At 38.5% G+C, this 21,047-nt stretch overlaps 4 protein-coding genes across 7 annotated transcripts in view; 2 read left to right on the top strand and 2 right to left on the bottom strand.

The window, feature by feature from the left end:
• Window positions 1–257: 257 nt before the first annotated feature.
• LOC129757980 (zinc finger matrin-type protein 2) lies at window positions 258–1,475 on the top strand. The gene is made up of 2 exons (XM_055755400.1): window positions 258–553; window positions 612–1,475. The coding sequence occupies exons 1-2, from the start codon at window positions 445–447 to the stop codon at window positions 1,088–1,090; spliced, it is 588 nt and encodes a 195-aa protein (XP_055611375.1). The 5' UTR covers window positions 258–444; the 3' UTR covers window positions 1,091–1,475.
• A 6,231-nt stretch (window positions 1,476–7,706) lies between these two features.
• Window positions 7,707–9,124, bottom strand: LOC129757974 (ribosome biogenesis protein BRX1 homolog). The gene is made up of 2 exons (XM_055755393.1): window positions 8,843–9,124; window positions 7,707–8,787 (listed from the first exon to the last, which is right to left on the bottom strand). The coding sequence occupies exons 1-2, from the start codon at window positions 9,023–9,025 to the stop codon at window positions 7,783–7,785; spliced, it is 1,188 nt and encodes a 395-aa protein (XP_055611368.1). The 5' UTR covers window positions 9,026–9,124; the 3' UTR covers window positions 7,707–7,782.
• Window positions 9,125–9,928: 804 nt separating this feature from the next.
• On the top strand, window positions 9,929–14,683 carry LOC129757970 (choline transporter-like 1). The gene is made up of 6 exons (XM_055755387.1): window positions 9,929–10,489; window positions 11,256–12,327; window positions 12,780–13,059; window positions 13,120–13,282; window positions 13,335–13,556; window positions 13,619–14,683. The coding sequence occupies exons 1-6, from the start codon at window positions 10,382–10,384 to the stop codon at window positions 13,838–13,840; spliced, it is 2,067 nt and encodes a 688-aa protein (XP_055611362.1). The 5' UTR covers window positions 9,929–10,381; the 3' UTR covers window positions 13,841–14,683.
• Window positions 14,684–15,225: 542 nt separating this feature from the next.
• The window catches only part of LOC129757966 (F-box/WD repeat-containing protein 7), a 42,365-nt gene continuing 36,543 nt past the window's right edge, over window positions 15,226–21,047 (bottom strand). For all 4 annotated transcript variants that reach the window (XM_055755378.1, XM_055755379.1, XM_055755380.1 and 1 more), the window contains 8 exons: window positions 18,458–20,994; window positions 18,288–18,401; window positions 17,701–18,222; window positions 17,452–17,633; window positions 17,167–17,392; window positions 16,892–17,102; window positions 16,662–16,833; window positions 15,226–16,519 (listed from right to left, as the gene is read on the bottom strand). In XM_055755378.1, coding sequence (XP_055611353.1) covers window positions 16,408–16,519; window positions 16,662–16,833; window positions 16,892–17,102; window positions 17,167–17,392; window positions 17,452–17,633; window positions 17,701–18,222; window positions 18,288–18,401; window positions 18,458–20,884 — 3,966 coding nt within the window. In that variant the 5' untranslated portion in view covers window positions 20,885–20,994 and the 3' untranslated portion in view covers window positions 15,226–16,407. The remainder of the gene's footprint in view (window positions 16,520–16,661; window positions 16,834–16,891; window positions 17,103–17,166; window positions 17,393–17,451; window positions 17,634–17,700; window positions 18,223–18,287; window positions 18,402–18,457; window positions 20,995–21,047) is intronic.

Genomic DNA, 21,047 nt, shown 5'->3' with positions numbered 1-21,047 from the left:
CACTGGAATAAACATCAATACATTAAAATTAAAAGTTAACAAAAACTGCAGAAAAGAAGAGAAATTTGCAGAAAAACAGAAACATCAGCTAAGGATTATAAACATTACTTTTGGGTAAAAGTACAGTGTCATTCGCGTATTCTTTCACATTTTCGCTTCATTCGACCCATTCATGTGTATTTTGAAAAATACGTCCTATTGGCATAATCTTTGCTTCAATTTGAGTTCAAACTGACGACTGTGTGATATAAACAAATAAACGTCAAGCTCATTTTGGAAAACATTCAGTTTAAAATTATTCTATAAATTAATTCTAAAATATCTACTTTTTCCCAGCACTATTCGGAAATAAAACCTATTAGTTGCCGTCTTTTTGAGAGCAACTATTCGGGGAACCTGTTGAAACTTCCGTTCGCGCTCCGAATACCTTACCATATTGCAACCATGTCCATGAGACCGGATGATCATCGACGGAAATGGGACCGAAAGGAGTACGAGCGTTTGGCCCAGGAGCGGCTCCTGGCCAAAACGAAAGACGAACAATCGGAAGAAGGTGATTCCTCTAAAATAGAATATATACAAATACTTAACGATTTTTCGATTTCGACTAGAACCTGTAACAAAGGAGTTGCTCAAACAGCGCGACTACAAAGTTGACCTGGATTCCAAGCTGGGGAAGAGCATGGTAATCAACAAGAGCACTCCGTCGTCGCAATCTGGTGGTTACTACTGCAATGTGTGTGATTGCGTCGTGAAAGACTCGATCAACTTCCTGGATCACATCAATGGAAAAAAGCATCAGCGAAATCTAGGTATGTCGATGAAGGTCGAGCGGAGCACACTGGACCAGGTTAAGGAACGCTTCAAGGTGAACAAAAAGAAAACCGAAGAAAAGAAAAAGGACTACGAGCTGGAGAGCCGGGTGAAGGAAGCCAAGGAAGAGGAGGAACGCTACCGGGAATATAAACGAGAGAAGAGGAAAGAACGCAAACGGAAAATTGAGGAAGTTGAAGCCGATGCTGAGTCGGGAACTTCCGAACTGGCAGCAATCATGGGCTTTGCAGGGTTTGGTGGATCCAAGAAGAATTAGATTATCTTATTCGGAGAAGCTTAAAACTTCTAACTTCGTTTCAATACTTTACTCGCTACTAACTGTTATGGTAAAATATTGGCATTAAAACAATCGTATGATAATTATTACCGATCCTCTGGCTAGCGAAAATATGAATTTTAGAGATATTCTCGATAACTGCTGAACGTCGTCGTGTCCTGTCGCCAGAAAACTGCTGACCCGACAAGCTGATCCTAACAAACATTAGGGTGTGATTGCAATCCCACCGTGTTCGCCAGAATGCCGCTGCCTGATTAGGCCACCAAACTATAAAACAAGTAACGTATTTTCTCAATTTACCTTACACCATATGGGTAGAAACATTAGAGCTAATGAAACTAATAAAAGTCGTGAAATGTTAAAATGTCTATTATTTTACAACTCGGAAAACGCCGAGCAGTTAAAATTATCTCTTCAAAGAAACTGAAGTTTCACTGAGATCCTATGTGTGTGTTCATTTTTCAATTCCAAAATAGAGCAAAATAGCAAGTCAGAAACCTAAAGGTTAAACTTCTTCGGAAACTCGAGAGCATAACTTTAGGCCATTTTCATGCAAGTGAACAAAATACCAGTCACCAGTGATCGATATTAGCTTCGTTCAATCGTAGGTAAAAATCGGTTTCAACTGGTTTTTGTCAACTGACAGTTGTTCAATGGACCAATGTTTTTGACGAAACGTTATTCAACGAAGTAACTAGTTAAAACTATAGACACTATAATTTCATATAGTCTGGCAAAGAGAATGACGGGAGCCAATCGAACTGTCATTCGCGGGAGCCAATCGAGCAAACTTTCTAAATATTGGAAAATCATGGTTGAAGTATTGTGATTCACAAACCTTTTTTGGCTTTTTGGAAACATTAACTTAAGTGTTTTAGCATAATTTCCACTAGTTTTACACCTATAGAATATACTATATTTTTCAAAAGCCATTTCTCGCGTGAGCTTTCATTACGTCGAATGAAACAAAATTTGAAAAATAGAGATATTCACTAAAAAAGCTTCATTATAACATTATCTACCTATGTGATTGATAAAACAATCAATTTAAACCCTTTTAATATATAAAATTTAAGACTTCCAAAATGACGAATGAAACAAAACCTTGATTGCCAATTTCAATGTTGCTTACGTCCGTTCTTCCAAACGGCGAATGTGCAGAGGAAAAAAACCTGGCACATTCGCTACACTCAGAAATTTAAAAAATATTAAAAATATTTTGTTTTAATTACTCTGACATTTGACTGACATTAATATCCAGAAATATTAAAAAATAACTATTTCAATTATTTAAATTTATGCACCCGAATAATTTCTTGGCGTATAATGATCCAATGCATAAAATTTAATAACCGAGATATTATTTTGTTCAAACAAACGCTTTGTGATTTGTGCGTTTGAGTCCCAACTAAACGGGTATGAGCACGTGCTATGATTCTTCAGTTGCAAAATGCCGCTCAACTTGACTGCATGCAGATTCCATTCTTTTCGAATATGTGAATAATCTTCAAAAAGGATGGAATCAGTAGCAGCAATTTATTATTAAAAGGAAAGTGCATTTGGTTTGTATGCTATGGTCAATAATGCACATTGACCATAGAACTAATACAAAAATCAAACGATTTTCGTTTGCTTTTTCTGATTATTTCTGCTTTAAGCGTTTGCTTTACGTCCCGGCTCAAACTTTTTTTTCTGACCACCAGATGTCGCTTCCATAACAATCCTCCCATTTCTCAATGCATAAATTTTAATCGCAGAAATATTTCTCAGAGAGAAATATCCCAGTAATTACACCATGAGAAATATCCTTGTGCGTAAAGAGGGAGAAACGTGAAAATACCTAAAACTTAATTGTTTGATATTTTATTTATTTCTGAGTGTATGGATTCCATGAGGAAACAAGTGTGGTAGAGGTTATCAGAATATCAACCTGGCAATGAATATTATTTCAGATTCTTCTTTTCAAGCGTTCTTAAATCGATACTCAAGCAGGCTTTCGAACGCTGTAAAATAATGCAGCAAGGAAAAGAAACCGAACAGCAGCAGTAGCAGCAAACCTACACTCAGAAATAAATAAAATATCAAACAATTAAGTTTTAGGTATTTTCACGTTTCTCCCTCTTTACGCACAAGGATATTTCTCATGGTGTAATTACTGGGATATTTCTCTCTGAGAAATATTTCTGCGATTAAAATTTATGCATTGAGAAATGGGAGGATTGTTATGGAAGCGACATCTGGTGGTCAGAAAAAAAAGTTTGAGCCGGGACGTAAAGCAAACGCTTAAAGCAGAAATAATCAGAAAAAGCAAACGAAAATCGTTTGATTTTTGTATTAGTTCTATGGTCAATGTGCATTATTGACCATAGCATACAAACCAAATGCACTTTCCTTTTAATAATAAATTGCTGCTACTGATTCCATCCTTTTTGAAGATTATTCACATATTCGAAAAGAATGGAATCTGCATGCAGTCAAGTTGAGCGGCATTTTGCAACTGAAGAATCATAGCACGTGCTCATACCCGTTTAGTTGGGACTCAAACGCACAAATCACAAAGCGTTTGTTTGAACAAAATAATATCTCGGTTATTAAATTTTATGCATTGGATCATTATACGCCAAGAAATTATTCGGGTGCATAAATTTAAATAATTGAAATAGTTATTTTTTAATATTTCTGGATATTAATGTCAGTCAAATGTCAGAGTAATTAAAACAAAATATTTTTAATATTTTTTAAATTTCTGAGTGTAACAACTAACTGCATCAGGCTGAGCGGCAGCAGCCTGCTGCTGTTAGTCACCCAATCACCCGATTCACACTTTTATTACGCATTCACTAATAAATTTACCGCTACACTCGACAACTTACTAAGTTAACGTTCACTATGCCGAGAAAATTGTAAATTTACCGGTAATTGCCTCAGAAACATTTGGGCGTAAGTGCAAGTTGAACGAATCAAAGGACGAAAGAAAAGAGACGAATGAAACAAATTTCCCCTCCAAACGACGAATGTGTTCAGACGTATGAACGATTTATGTTTGAATATGTCGTATGATCCTATATGATTAAAAAATAGCTCTAAAAATTGCAAAAAATTAAATTCATAATGTGGAATATCTCACACAATTAGTTTCCATGAATATTGCGTATTTTTTGAAGGGTTATCGGCGAAGGAATGAAAATAGGATTTGAAAAACACTCTTCAAATTTCAGAACCGTTTTTCTCGGTTCGGTGTTTCTGTTTCATTCGACGTAATGAAAGCTCACGCGAGATTTGCAGTTGAACTGACAAAAATAGTATGTAGTTTACGAATCTTATAAACTATTTTTTATTTTGCAACTGGAAAGAGTTATGAAGAGCTTGAACATTATCATAGAATGCTCGATTGGCTCCGCGCAAATGACAGTTCGATTGGCTCCCGTCATTCTCTTTGCCAGACTATATGAAATTATAGTGTCTATAGTTAAAACTATAGACACTATAATTTCATATAGTCTGGCAAAGAGAATGACGGGAGCCAATCGAACTGTCATTTGCGCGGAGCCAATCGAGCATTCTATGATAATGTTCAAGCTCTTCATAACTCTTTCCAGTTGCAAAATAAAAAATAGTTTATAAGATTCGTAAACTACATACTATTTTTGTCAGTTCAACTGCAAATCTCGCGTGAGCTTTCATTACGTCGAATGAAACAGAAACACCGAACCGAGAAAAACGGTTCTGAAATTTGAAGAGTGTTTTTCAAATCCTATTTTCATTCCTTCGCCGATAACCCTTCAAAAAATACGCAATATTCATGGAAACTAATTGTGTGAGATATTCCACATTATGAATTTAATTTTTTGCAATTTTTAGAGCTATTTTTTAATCATATAGGATCATACGACATATTCAAACATAAATCGTTCATACGTCTGAACACATTCGTCGTTTGGAGGGGAAATTTGTTTCATTCGTCTCTTTTCTTTCGTCCTTTGATTCGTTCAACTTGCACTTACGCCCAAATGTTTCTGAGGCAATTACCGGTAAATTTACAATTTTCTCGGCATAGTGAACGTTAACTTAGTAAGTTGTCGAGTGTAGCGGTAAATTTATTAGTGAATGCGTAATAAAAGTGTGAATCGGGTGATTGGGTGACTAACAGCAGCAGGCTGCTGCCGCTCAGCCTGATGCAGTTAGTTGTTACACTCAGAAATTTAAAAAATATTAAAAATATTTTGTTTTAATTACTCTGACATTTGACTGACATTAATATCCAGAAATATTAAAAAATAACTATTTCAATTATTTAAATTTATGCACCCGAATAATTTCTTGGCGTATAATGATCCAATGCATAAAATTTAATAACCGAGATATTATTTTGTTCAAACAAACGCTTTGTGATTTGTGCGTTTGAGTCCCAACTAAACGGGTATGAGCACGTGCTATGATTCTTCAGTTGCAAAATGCCGCTCAACTTGACTGCATGCAGATTCCATTCTTTTCGAATATGTGAATAATCTTCAAAAAGGATGGAATCAGTAGCAGCAATTTATTATTAAAAGGAAAGTGCATTTGGTTTGTATGCTATGGTCAATAATGCACATTGACCATAGAACTAATACAAAAATCAAACGATTTTCGTTTGCTTTTTCTGATTATTTCTGCTTTAAGCGTTTGCTTTACGTCCCGGCTCAAACTTTTTTTTCTGACCACCAGATGTCGCTTCCATAACAATCCTCCCATTTCTCAATGCATAAATTTTAATCGCAGAAATATTTCTCAGAGAGAAATATCCCAGTAATTACACCATGAGAAATATCCTTGTGCGTAAAGAGGGAGAAACGTGAAAATACCTAAAACTTAATTGTTTGATATTTTATTTATTTCTGAGTGTAGGTTTGCTGCTACTGCTGCTGTTCGGTTTCTTTTCCTTGCTGCATTATTTTACAGCGTTCGAAAGCCTGCTTGAGTATCGATTTAAGAACGCTTGAAAAGAAGAATCTGAAATAATATTCATTGCCAGGTTGATATTCTGATAACCTCTACCACACTTGTTTCCTCATGGAATCCATAGCGAATGTGCCAGGTTTTTTTCCTCTGCACATTCGCCGTTTGGAAGAACGGACGTAAGCAACATTGAAATTGGCAATCAAGGTTTTGTTTCATTCGTCATTTTGGAAGTCTTAAATTTTATATATTAAAAGGGTTTAAATTGATTGTTTTATCAATCACATAGGTAGATAATGTTATAATGAAGCTTTTTTAGTGAATATCTCTATTTTTCAAATTTTGTTTCATTCGACGTAATGAAAGCTCACGCGAGAAATGGCTTTTGAAAAATATAGTATATTCTATAGGTGTAAAACTAGTGGAAATTATGCTAAAACACTTAAGTTAATGTTTCCAAAAAGCCAAAAAAGGTTTGTGAATCACAATACTTCAACCATGATTTTCCAATATTTAGAAAGTTTGCTCGATTGGCTCCCGCGAATGACAGTTCGATTGGCTCCCGTCATTCTCTTTGCCAGACTATATGAAATTATAGTGTCTATAGTTAAAACTAACGAGCCTCTATAAACAAAAGAGACGAAATGTCACGATTGGAATTTTCGATTTCCTGTCAGTGTCATTCCAATCGAGCAAAAGACTTGTCAAACTGGAAAATTTGGAATTGCGAAAGCGGCGGTAGCGAAAGTATTATCATTCATATCTGTAAACAAAGGGTAATCAAAACACAGTTTTTGGATGCTCTATTTCAATTACAAGCTAGATTCTCAAGGACTTATTTCCTGGTACTTAATTGGTAAGTTATGATTTTATTTAATGATAAATATGTAGGATATTTTTTTTTTAATTTTGAGTTTTCATTGACTGCACAAGATGTTCCCGGATCAGCGGAGTCGAAATGGAAAGTTTACCAATGAAAGTTGCGGATTCCAGTACAGAAAGATGGCAGAATGCGAGCAATTTCTCCCGTTTTTTTTTGGCTCAGTCGGGAACCGGAAGAAAAATATATTTTTAAATCCGGGGCAGGTTTTGTTAGAACAAACACTCCATGATTGCAGTTTTTTTAATTGATGACAATACCAAAAAACAGCTTGGTAAAACAGCAGACTAGACCAAAACCCACTTCCGAAAAAAAGTAAACGCAACAAAAATTGAAGTCATGTGAAGTTTGAAGCACAGCAGTGCTGCGCTCAAATGAAAGCGGGGTTGCTAGATGATTTATTCTTAAAAGGATCAGATTGCGTCTCTTTTGTTTTTATTACAGGCTCTTTAGTTAAAGCCAATCCAGACAGGTGATCAACTGTCAATCCATTTCTACTTGTTTCGACCAAAATTCATTGGAAAGACTTATTATTGATTGACGATCGGATGTATTAGTTGGAATTCTGTTCAAACGGTTTATTTGAAAATCTCTTCATTTAACAAAGTTTCAAACTTTTATAAAACTACAACCATAGGAACATGACCACTTCTACCTTAACTTAGGGAAAAGCCAACACAACATAGCACATCAAAGGGGGATTGGTTTTCCAGTCAATGCAATTTTTTCAATTATAGTAAACTTTAGAAACCATGAAAGTCGTGATACTATAATGAAAATGCACTCTTTTGTTGATAGTTACTAAAAAATTATATTTTCTTGAAAATAAAACCAAATACAACTGTAAAGCGTTTCAATCACTGTCATCTACATCAACTTTAGCTTTAACTTTCGTCTTTTTAATCTTCAAGTTCTTCTTCCCATTTTTCATTACTTTTCCGCTCTTTTTGGATTGGGCCAATTTTTTAAGTTTCTTCATTTCTTCCTTCTTCTTCATTCGCTCATGCTGCTCCTCGATAGCAGCGCGCTCTTCTTCGGCGGCCTTCTCCTGTTCTTCCTTCTTCAGCAGCTCCTTGGCCTTTTCCTCCTCGTCACCATTCTGGAAAACATCAGCGTACTTGTCGAAATCATGAGTTACTGTCGGTGCTTCGACTTCCTGATCAATCTTTTGCCTCTGCTTGTGCAGATATGTATCCTTGGCTGCTTTCTTCAGCATTTGTCTATGCTTGGCTGGGCTCTGATAGTTATCATTTTCCCAAATAGGATCCCCGCTGAAAGCTCCATCAAATATCTTGATGGGATTCATCACGAATCGTGGTCCAACCTCGGCCAGCCCCCCATCCTCCGAGAGAATTTGGAAATGCCGATACCAGATGCGATTGTCCAAATAGGTGAAACTGATTACTCGATCCACGAATGGTTGACTTTTTGGGTGGTGATTCGGAACACCGAAAATCTGCGTCAACAGCTCCTTGATCAATGCCAGATGTGGTTGTTTGGTGAACTCCTGATCGAAGGATAAAATCGGCCGAGACCCACGTAAGCAATTTCCGGTCAATTTCATCTCTCCCATGGTATGGATGTTCTCGATAAGAAACTTCACCGATGGACCTTTCTCTGCATTGGCCAACCACATGTACAGATCTCGTTTTCGACGTCCCTCGAATAGAACCACCTTGTTGCAATGTTTCATTTCGCACATTTCGTTCACGACCGACAGGGTCTTCCAGCGTTCCATCTTCGGTTCGCTGCGATGATGCGGCATCAATGTTTTCAAATCTTTCATGAGATGCCGATCTCGATGATTTATTCCTCGGGCACAAAGCACCAACACACGTTGTTTGTTCACCCACTTAGACTGCAATGTAAAATTTATTAGTACATGCAGGATATATTACTACAATTTAACAAACCTTCTTCGGGACAGGTTCATCGGAAATCCTGCTTTCTTTCAGGTGAATCCCTTCATCCTCAGACGAGGCATCCAAATCTTCGAGCTTGCGTTTTTTAGCGGCCTTTTCCTTTAGTTTGGTTTTTTTAACTTTCATTTTTTTGCCATCGGGCTTGGTTTTGTTGGTCTGTTGCTTGACTTTCATTTTAACTCTTAACGTTTCAACTATTCCGAGTTATTTTGTGGAAATTAAAATCAACTCCTTCACCAGGCAGCACGAACACGCGGTTGATGTTTTCGAATGGAGAGCCGAGCGAGATCAAACCAAGCTGCTATAAAAACCACACGGCTCATATCTCTTTTTTTATTTTACCATAAAATAAATGCCAGGTACACTGAAACAAATTCTAATCAAGAGCGCGTTGCAATGTTGCCAAAACGGTTGAAGATTATAAAAGAATGTTCGTTGTTCCGTCTCAACTCGCAATATTATGTATTTAAAAAAACGGGAGCATTCTTCTTCTGATCAGTTTCAAGCAAAAGGTTTTTGATAAACTTTTTTAAATATCTTTTCATTTCCATATTCTGAAAGCTCTTCCAAAAATAGAAGTTATCGTTTGATCATTCTATACATCATCTACACTGATTTAAAGTTTTAAAATCGATCTTGAATAAAAGTTGCATGAGGCTGATAGTAGAGTTTTAATAATACGCAAAGTTTTTGTTTTGTGAAAAACAAAATTTATTTCATCAGATGAATGGAAATTAATCAGATTTTTTTCGCTTGATTCAATTAAAATAGTTAAATAAATAAGTCTCATTAGTCGTGGTTCGTCCTTTAGTTTTCAAATTCTTTTTTTAATGCAAGCACTTTAAGTTTATGCATGTATGTCGTGTCGATACGAATTAAATAAAAAATTGATTTTGAATGTTTTAAAATATTTTATTTCACCATGCATGCACGATACGTAAAAACGTACATTACCATATAGAAAAACAAACATCTGTGCGCCTGGCACCCCGGAATGCAATCATCATTGCCGAACGATGACGCCATCAAATCATCAAGAAAACACCCTCACCCACCCACACCCAAGCATAAATCTCCCAGACAGCATAACATAACATCACAGCTCCGAAATTCAGAACGGTTTGTGTAGTGTGTGCGAGAAGAAGCGTCGTTTTTCGGCGTTCTCGTCAAAATAAAATACTTTCAAAGCACACAAAGCAAAGTTTAGGGGCAAAGTAAAACGACGACCAAAAGAACGATATAGCGGAAGATGAAAACCGCCGTCATTTGTCAATTAGCACCGCACGCTCGTACGATTGGATAAAGCTGCTAGTCGACATTTCTGATCGGGGCATCGTCACGAAGCCACTAATCGCAATCGCATCATCCAGATGGAATTTTTCGCACAACTAGAATAATTAACATTTAACAGTCGGTGCGTGAGTGTTGAAAATTATTGCATTTAAAGGGACCAAGTGCTAGTTTTTTGCGGATCAAGAAGTGTAACAATTTTACGCGAGAAGAGAGTTACGTCGTACGCGTAGTTCCGATATGGGTTGCTTCGAGAGCAAACCGTCCGATCAGCACCAACCTACGGCCGTCCGTGGTTGTACGGACATTTTCTGGCTTGTTGTGTACGTAGTATTCTGGATAGCTTTGGTAAGTGAGCCCTTTTCTAATTTTTATTTCGTTGATGTGTTGAAAAAAAAACTAGAGGGAAAGTTTCCTTTTATCCAAAATTGGAATATATCATGCATAAATTTGCATTGCGCTGTCGGTAATGAGATCAGAATCTGCAATGAATTAAAATTAGCCACACCCGCTCGGGAGGCTCGGAAGCTTGTATTTTTGCTAGCTTGGCTGTATAGGATGGATGTCACAATGGCAATAATCATGTGGACATGAATCATTTTATCTACACAATAATTATAGAGCTATAAATCAATAAATTTTATACAGAAGTAGGTGCACGAGACAGAAAAACATTGTTCAACATTCCTTTATATACCTACTCCTCTATTGCCGGGATGGTTTCAAATGACTACCGTGACATGAACTTGTTGAATGTTGTTTCAGCTTCAGGTATTTTTGAGTGGAATGAAAACATACTAATCAATAATTCTGTATTATAGGTACAAGGTAATTTTTTCTTTAAAGTTATATTTAAAAAAAATTTTACATGATTTTAATCCTATCTTGACTCGAAGTTTCTTACTAAATCGTTTAGTTTTAAAAGGAAAGGAAAGGACGGGAAATCTACGATCGAATTTATTATTAACTATGATTCATAATAACACTTGAATTCATTAATACTGAACGTTCTAGTTTTTCAACAATTCTATTCTATCTTTTTGTCCTTTCTTTTTTTTCTATTCGATTGTGCTGGAATAACTTGTACAACATACGGACACGGTTGATCGAGTAGCTGGTGATCGCAGTTTTTTCGTTCGTGTACGGCAACCCGCTCAGGATCATCAATGGATATGATTCGTTTGGCAACACGTGCGGCGTTAAAAGTAATGAACGGTTCGCACATTTTCCGCTTTCGGGGATGAGCACGGTGGATAAGCCGTACGTATTTTTTCTGGACATTAAGGAATTACGCCAAACACTAAAGATATGCGTCAAAGAATGTCCCAAGAAGGAGATTGTTTCTGCTACCGAGTTGTATCGGTACTACGAGGATAATGGTGCCAAATATTGTCGATATGATTTTAATATGAGCCTTTTGACTTCCCCCGAAGCCAATGGACCAAAGTTTTTCGCCTTTGCCGGACCATGCCCCAAGTTACCGGTTTACGAATCTTCGCCAGTTCTACACAGATGCATACCGACCGGAAAAAATGCGCCTCTGAATAGTGTGAAGGATATGTACGCCCTGATTAATTCTTGGGGAGCAGCTCAACAAGTATTTAGTGATCTGTATAAAACATGGCCTACAATCGTTTTGATTTGCGCGCTCAGTTTGATTTTCTCCATAATTTTGATCACTATGTTACACGTGCTGACATCCATCATTTCGTGGTTGATTTGCATCTTCGTTGCCGTAGCCAGCATCGGAATCACTGCTGTGCTTTGGTGGAGCTACTACAAAGCGAAACATACTTTGGATACGGATCAAAAGCTGTCCTATTTGGAGGAGCTGGTGCGCAATGAAACAACCATCTATGTGCTAGCCATTTTGGCGACATTTATCATGATTATCTTGCTGGTGATTATTTACTACCTACGCGAAAAGCTCAGTGGCTTGGCAGCACTTTTTGAGGAAGCCGGAAAGTGTATGATCCAATTGCCAGGATTGGCTGGTCCTCCGTTCCTTGCCTTCATCGCTTTGGCAGTTTTCCTCACATTTTGGGTTGTAGTGATAGTCTGCCTAGCAACGGCCAACTATCCGAATGTACGCCCATTGCTACCGTTCACTCAGCTCAAGGAAAATCCCAACAAGACTGATACCGCTGCCAAACCGGATATGACCATCAACAACAATACCTATAAGTGTAAGTAGGGCATTAATCATATTTTTTTACTTTTTCGCTCTCCAGCGTTTACGATAGGAATGCGAGCCCTATGTGTCATGCGAGTCTAATCAAGTGTGACTTTGGCTCAACCGATACAGTTCTCTTAATATGTATTGAATTAACGTTGAGTTTGCTTCCATTGTATAACTTCTAGTAGTTAAACAAATTAATGGGTAAAATCCGCGTAGGTAGTTGCTGACCGACTTCTCGCTTTCATCAAATTTTCTCTGAATAAAACTAACTGCCTATATTGAAAAAGATTTCATGTAACATTATATAATTATTGTCTTTCCACCTTAGATTTAGAAAATTTAAAATAACGTTCTAGATGTTTCTAATTGACTCATTTATCAAAAATTCTCATCAAATTTCTTCACGGTTTTAAAAGTTTTTATTTCATTGACTTACCCGAATCACAATTTCCCCTACAGCATTCGATCTGGTCGAGTACCCGGAAGCCGACTATTTGCGCCATATGCTGTGGATCTACATCATTGGGTTGGTTTGGACCACCGAGTTCATCTTCGCCTGTCAGCAACTGGCAATTGCGGGTGCCGTCGCTTACTGGTACTTTGGCAAACAAGCCGATACGCCCGTGCTGCACGCCATCGCCAAACTGGTGAAGTATCATCTGGGCTCCGTTGCCAAGGGTTCATTCATCATCACCCTATTCAAAATTCCTCGGCTCATTTTGACCTACCTTTATACGAAGTAAGTTCTATTTTTTGGTACAGTTGTTGCTGTGTTGCAAAAATTCCATTTCCATTTTAGATTGAAACGTCACCAGCAGGAAGGTTCCGAATGCGCTAGCTGTTGTCTCAAGTGTTGCATCTGCAGTTTCTGGCTATTGGAGAAGTTTATCAGATATTTGAACCATAACGCGTACACCGTGATTGCCATCGAAAGCGTTAACTTTTGTCCGGCTGCAAAGATTGTGAGTTTTGTTGCTGGATTCATTAGACTTGAACTAATAAAATGTTTTTTAGGCATGGAATGCACTTGTTACCAATGCACTCCAAGTGGCAACGATCAACGGTATTGGTGATTTTGTACTATTCTTGGGAAAACTGGCTGTTGCCGCTCTGTGCGGGTTGATCAGTATCCTTATGCTTAGGGATAATCCAGACGTTCATTTCTACATGGCACCAGTAATTATAATAACGATTTTCTCGTTTTTCGTGGCACATATTGTCCTTTCTCTTTATGAGGTACTTAAAACATGTTTACTAAAAAATGGTTTTGTGTAATAAATGTGTAACTTTTTTCACAGATGGTGGTAGATACTCTTTTCCTGTGTGTTTGTGAAGATCGCACCATCAATGGCAACCAAGGTCGCTGGAAGGAAAGCAACTTAGCACGACTGCTCGGTGAAAACCCCGAGGAACCAGATGCGGTCGAAGCACCCATGCAGGTGGTCGAAATGACACCCATCACCAAGCAGCCGTTTTCAATTCAAAACATCCAAATGACTGAAATCGAAAACAAAGCCTAAAGCAAGCAACGATCATCGCAATACGATTGATTGATTTTACTTAAGTAGAATGTGTCATACCTCAAAAAGATGTTCAGAAAACACAATACACATTCACCTCAAAAAGACAAAAAAAACGGCACAATATTGCAAATTGCAACAAATTCAAACTGCTCTCAAAAGCAACATAGAATTTAGCCAACCAATAACTCTCCTCCGATGGCAAAGCTTATCGATATAAATGTGCTTTACTAACTACCAACAAAAAAATGCCAATACTGTGGCTACGAAGATAATCTGTAAGCTTAAAGTTATGAACATTGTGTTAACACCTCGAATGTATGACTCTGCATACGGGAGATTCATTCCATCCATTCAGAATATTTCGTAAAATATTCGTTGAAATCATTCAAGGTTTCATGCATTGTCATTTAAAGCTCAAATTTCACGTTTAACTATACGCTATTTATTATACAAAAATCTAACATTTTAAACTATCCTTCTATCCGTCATTAGAAATCCCATTTCGTCGCTATCAGAGGCAGATTTATTTGAAACAACATCTTCCATTCACTAAACAAACATGAGTTCCCATAAAACAAAAGTTAACCACACAAAAGTTAATTTGCCAATCGTGTTAAAGAGTTTATTTTTTTATCAGATTTTATATCATCATCATCATCATTGAAAAAGTTTATAGTATAGTTATTAAAGTTCAATAGATTCTAACACAAATGTGAACCAGCGAAGGAATCGTTTTGAAATTATATGTTTGCTTTATATACATAACATAGTATTTATACAACGATTTTCAATGTAAACACAATAAATTTGGAACTCAATAAATTTATATGCCAATATTCAGTTATAACGAACTAAACTGAAAAGAAATGTCCCTTGTAGAAACCCGGAAGTAAAAATCTAATTTTTAAAATTTCAAATGTCGTCCACCATTCAGTTTCTTTGACAAAAGGCTTTCTCAAACTTTCTATACAAGATAATCGGTTTCTAGAAAAAAAAACTATTTTCTTTCGATAATGGTAATGCATTACTAAATTGTTTTCTTTTTTTTATTCATTTTATTGGTTTTGTTGTTTTTCGACACGAGTTTTTGTTGGTTCGCTAGTAGGGATAGGCGATTGAATATACTTATATATTTGTTAGCATTTCTTAGGGTTTTGTTTGTAAACGGTTACTCCTTGAGGATAGATTTTTTTATGAGAACAGCAAACAAATGCTACCTGATGCTACCAAAAGTGTGAAAGTAAAACAACGGAACGAATAGATTCAAAGTGGCAAGGAAAGCCTACACATTAACAACGGAGTAAAACTAAAAGAAAAGCGCACTCAAAACGAGAGCGAAGAGTGTACAAACAATTAAACAGAAAAATATCTCCCATGACTGGTAAATTTGCAACATAAATTTTACTAGAATAAATTGTTCAATTGATTCGAAAACTTAAATAAAAAAAAAGAATAATTGAAACCTAGACATCGACATCAATTTCCTAAACTGACAAGGCTAACTAAATTGTACAATGTTTCCTTTCGCTATGATAAATTCCGTTACTTTCACGGATTTGTGGTTTATCCTATTATTGTTTAACAGTTCGGTTATACGGGATATTTCAAGTGTTGATTTTTAATGTGAATAGCGACGGTGTAATGCGATTACAGCTGGCTTTATCGTTAGTGTCGAGTCACTGTTACTGAGAAAATCGCGCCAATCTTATTCAAATTAATTGAAGATTAATATTTAAACCAAAGTAATAAGCTTTTCGTGGTTTGAATTACTTAGTATTGAATGATTAAAGCATGTTTCCTATCCGGATCGTATCGAACGCATAAGAACGTAAATTCCACGGAGAAGATAGAACGTACTAGTAAAAAATTCCCTCTGCTGCTTGGTGTTTGTATTCTTAAACATGGATCATGCGAAACTGAACGGACGAATCGAGCTAATCCTAGAGTAAATAAATTCATCAAAATATAAAATCAACGTATTTAAAAAAAAACATTTTAGAGTGTTCTGAAACATGAGCGCGGATATCCGCTCAACACAACAGGGGAAACAAAGTTTTAACGTTCTAGATAAAGCAATGAAGAATATTCAAACAGTGAACAATGTTTGGGCAACAAAAGTATAAGCGAGACTCTCTTGATTTCCGATTATCTTCTCCGGGTTCGATATTGATCATTTGATTTTTTTATCCATTCCTTGTAAAGGAATTGTTTTTGCGTTTTTTATATCAGCTTTTACAACGATCGTCGCCTCAATTTCAAATTGTGTTGCGCCCTAAATACCACTAATTTTATTTTGTTCTTTAGAATTGCGTGTATGTATCGGCTATTGAAACAGTACCGAATGAATACATGTTAGGAAGAGTATTTCCAGTTCGCGCGTATAGGGATGTATGTGTGATTTGTTATTTTATTCTACTTTTGCTGCAAAACTTTCCAAAAAATAGGAAAACCGGGAATTCATCTCTCTTTCTCTCTTTCTCCTTGTATGTTTGGTACCGTGCCGAGGGCAAGCGAATATTAACTATTTTCTCAAGAGATTGAAGAGAGTATACTTTTACACCAACTTATGAGCATTTCAGGCAGGCACCTTCTACATCAAAATCGAGTACCATGAGTTTGGTTTCTTCTGTGCCATTGCGGGAACCGACTGCACAAATCAGCTTCGTATCATTAGCTCTGTAATGGCATGGCAATAAGAGATAACGTCATGATAAAATTTCCAAAAAGTTTGTATAATTATTGTTATACTCAATGAGATATGCACATATAACAGTTGACGTTGAGTACAAATAAAAGTTATCAATTACTGGTCACTCACCTTATTCTCCACACAACTCCACCGGAGCCGCCGGATTCTAAGGCAATCAAATTGCGAATAAATTCTCCAGTTTTTACATCCCACAGCTTAACGGTACCGTCATCTGAACTGGTTATCACGAAGCGAGAATTGAACTGAAGGCAGGTAACAGCCGATTGGTGTTTGTTGGGACCTTGAGGGAAAAAAATAATGTTTATCTGAATAATGCTGATTTTGAACGAATCTATTACCTGATAAAGTCTGCAGACATTGGCCAGTAATTATATCCCACACTTTAACTGTCGAATCAGCGTTTCCGGATACCAGAATGTTCTGGCGTAGTTCCATACCAGACGTTAAACTTTGGTGACCCATCAAAGCATGCTTGCAGCTACCCGTCTCTGCGTCCCATACGCGAATGGAAGTGTCCAAAGAACCAGACACTACATGAATACCGTCAAACTAAACGTTCGTATAAAATATACATTGTTTGAAATGAGTAAAAAATGATTTATTTTAATCATACCTGAAGTGAGTATACTCGGTTGGTGTGTCCTTGTAGCGTGTGAAGACACTCCTGCCGTTCTGGGTTCCACACTTTGACCATATAATCGTAAGCACCGGAAACTACTAATCGGCCGTCGTACTGAACACATCGAACTGCTGCCAAATGCCCGACCAACACATGCAGGCAGGTGCCTTCGTTAATGTCCCACACCCGTAGCGTTGCATCTCGAGAACCACTAACAACCCTAAAAATAAGCAGACAATCGAAAATTTTTTTTTTGTTTAAAAATCCATTGCTACTAACTTTTTCCCATGTAGATGCATACAGCGAACTGTCGAAGTATGTCCGTACAATGTGTGCAGCAAAATACCCGTATCGGCATTCCAGACCTTTAACGTACGATCGGTACTGCCTGAGATGATTGTATTACCGGACATTTGCGATGACCAGACACCACCCGTGTGACCAACCAGCGTTCGAAGGCACTAGAAGATGAAATGCAACACAATTAATATTAAACCAAACTAACTTTCGTATGCTGTATAATCATACCTTTCCGGTGATGGCAGACCATACTTTGAGAGTATTGTCGTCGGAACCGGACACAATGCGGTTACCGCTGAACTGAAGGCACGTGATGACGTGATCATCGTGTCCTTTTAGAACCTTCGGGGTACGGATGGGTCTCGAGCGCCAGTTCATCTCGATAATGTGCTGTCGCATGTAGGCTGCCTTCCACGGTGAAGATATTGGCGGCATATTGCCCGCTCGCCCTCGCTTAGGTCGGTCGGCTCCGGTAGCTTCCATTAGGATATTTCCCTCTTTACACTTTTCCTTCCATAGCAGATTATCGTCGGCCAGGAAACGCCAGCTTCGACAGGTTTGTGCAGCGCGTAGCAGATCTTTCGGTTCCAAATATGACAGCACCTGTAGGGCCAGTTCTTTGGGTAGCAACGAAATGAAATCCCGCTGGAAGCGCGGCTCGATCACCTTCATCATGTGCCGAACCTGAGTGGGTTCGCAGTGCTCGATCAAAAGATCAATCGCAACCAAACGTTCAACGGGAGTCCAGCGCTGTAGAATAATCAAATATCGGTTATCATATTTGAAGCAATTTACTTGTTGTTGTTAACAGTTACCTGAAACTGCATCAGCCAATCGTTCAGCTCAGGAGGTGGGTTATCTTTGGTTGGAATAATGCTTCTGGGAGTTTTACGTTCTCCCATTGACGAGGAAGTTGGCGTTGAAGTAAGCTATACGGATAAAATGATGTAACTAGTGACAAAATGAACAAAAGAAATTAACTTACATTCGATGGGCTGAGCAGTGCTCTCGGAGAAGTTGTGCTGTCTAAGGCCAATCGTTTACGGCTGCTGAAGTTTAAGGACTCCGAATTGGGGCTTTCTATACGCATAGATTCGGAACCAGTGTCCATGTTACTACAACGACTGCCTCCACTTCCAAACAGAATTCGGTTTTCAGTAAGCTTTCGCTTCCGATGCAGTCTTGGAGTTTGTGCGTTACAATTTCCAGCATTAGCGGATGACACGTTTGCTCCACTTGAAGGATCATGCGCCAAAATATCCTCGGCGACATCCATGTGAGTATAACTCGAAAGATCGACGTCCCGCGAAGGAAGTTCGTCTTCGCTGCTTGAGTTTCCGAAGTTGATTTCGTGGTCGGTGTAATCTCGGCAGGTGCAAATTTCTTCATCGGAACCTTCTTCACAGTCAACCCAGTTGTCTTCGTCGCATTCGTGTTCGACTACGGCAACGGCTGCCGTCTCAATTTCAGGTGGCATTGACAGTTGCGATGGTTCCAGGACAGGATCTTCCAGGTGATTGCGGTCGTTATGATGTTGCGCATGTCGGAGGTTGCTAGTACGGAGTGAGGAGCTGCTGCTGGACGCTTCGACCACTTCATCGTCCACCATATTTTCGGTGAAGTTTGATGTGGTCGATGGGAATCTGGCCAAAGAAGCGGAATTACCAGCTTCACCACTGTCTTGGTCAGCACTGCCATAAGGGCAACTATAAGAGTATAGCGAAGAATTGCTAGTGCTGGTAGAAGGAATTGGATGGTGGTTAATGTGTTTACTGCATTCTCCTGTTTGTTTTATAACCGATGTTGCACATGAAGATAAGCTGCAGTCTGAGGGTGGTTTGGTGGCTCCAGTGGAAGTTGACGGTCCTGCAGAGCTAGCCGAAGAAGGTGAAGGTGATGAGGATGATGAAGACGTACTAGGTTCGTTCATTGTGCTTCCCATAGGAACGGTCGAAGTATCCTTCGAATTTGTTTTTAGCGCTTGTAGATTAGGGATGAACATAATTCGATCTGAAGATAAGCTATCGTTAGAATTACTGTTCAAGAAAGCGTCCAACTGATGCTGATGTTGTCTACGATGCGATTTTGTACCGCTACAACTGCTGGATACCGTTGAAGAGGAAGAGGACGATGCCGCCATGGAAGAGCAAGATGGCCCATCTGCCAAAGCTGCTCCACTTATTTCTGATTCTGTTGATCGACAGTAGTTTCCTAGACTAGCAGACAAGTTCATCTTAACCGCTGACTTTGTAATTATTGTTGTACTATTACTGTGTTGTTCCCTAATACTAGTGCTATTAGAACTAGACGTACTGATACTAACAATCTTCGAAGGATGTCTACTACTGGTTGGCGTTGACGTAAGCTGAATTTTGTGCTGGTCCAACGATTTTTCTGGAGCCATGTCATCGTCGCGCAATTTACTTATCCTACTTATTAAGTCTAGATTCAGTCTATGGGTATCGGGCATAAAAGCGCTATTTTTTATTATAATTCCTCCAGTCAATTTTTGTTCTTGCTCAAAGTCCCGACGTTCGATTGCATCGATAGATTGCACATCATTCAGTTCATCATCATTCAGATCATCATCATCCTCATCGTCATCCAATACTACACCAACCAATCCCGCGACATTTGCTTCTTCGGGAATTTCTTCTTGGTCCATAGCCAAAGACGGCTCATTCGCTGGCTTAGTTGGCACTGATATTTCTTCTCCATCAGTTGTCAGCTGTTGGTGAACGCTGCTGCAGGAGGAAGTTTCTTCGTTTACAAAAATCGGACCCAGATTTGACCCTTCATCCCTTATCGGTTCCGAGGCACCGTTAGTAATGCTCAAATTTTTAATCTCATTCAAACTAGCATGTGTCTCACTGTCCCCATCACCAACACTCTTGCCGCAGTCGTTTCCATCATGTCGGCTTCCACAGTCCGCAGCACTTCCGTTACCATCACCAATTCTGCCAACCATCTCGTCGTCTTCTTCCTCATCTTCGTAGTCATCGTCGGCGGAATAAAACTCATCACTGAGCCGTTTTGGTTTGGCGTTTATCCCAGGCGCATTACTGGTTTTCTGCTCCTGTTCTACCGCGGGTGTTTCCAACTGAATACCGTTGTTTTCTGCGGCACGCCCATAGAACCATCCATCGTATCCATCTTCTCCCCTAGGTTCGGTTCCATCACCATTCAGAAGTAGTAAACTTCCGGACTGCGTCGTAGGGGTGGAAGAACCAGATGCAGTGACTGTTGCTATTACTCCGGTTTGGTTCGATGTGAAAAGAGTTGCGCTGCCAATGGGAGTGCTGATAACCGATGAGGAGTCATTGATTTCTGTGGGGACCCCTAAGGGGCTTACAGGGCACTGCTGCTGCTGCTGCTGATCGTCACTAATCGAGACGATACATTGCTCTGCCATTATCTGTAACGCACGGGTTGGTTGAATCGGTGTTAACAACTGAGACTGCTTCTGCTGTTGCTGGCAGTCATTCAAAAGTTTTGGTGCACTTTCTGTCTACCCGACGAGTTCTGGAAAAGAAACAGAAAAATTAAGAGAGAACATGAGAACGGATGCTTCAAAT

The sequence above is a fragment of the Uranotaenia lowii genome, chromosome 3 (assembly GCF_029784155.1).
Source record: "Uranotaenia lowii strain MFRU-FL chromosome 3, ASM2978415v1, whole genome shotgun sequence".
Taxonomy (NCBI): Eukaryota; Metazoa; Arthropoda; class Insecta; order Diptera; family Culicidae; genus Uranotaenia; species Uranotaenia lowii.
This window is presented reverse-complemented; position numbering and strand designations above follow the sequence as displayed.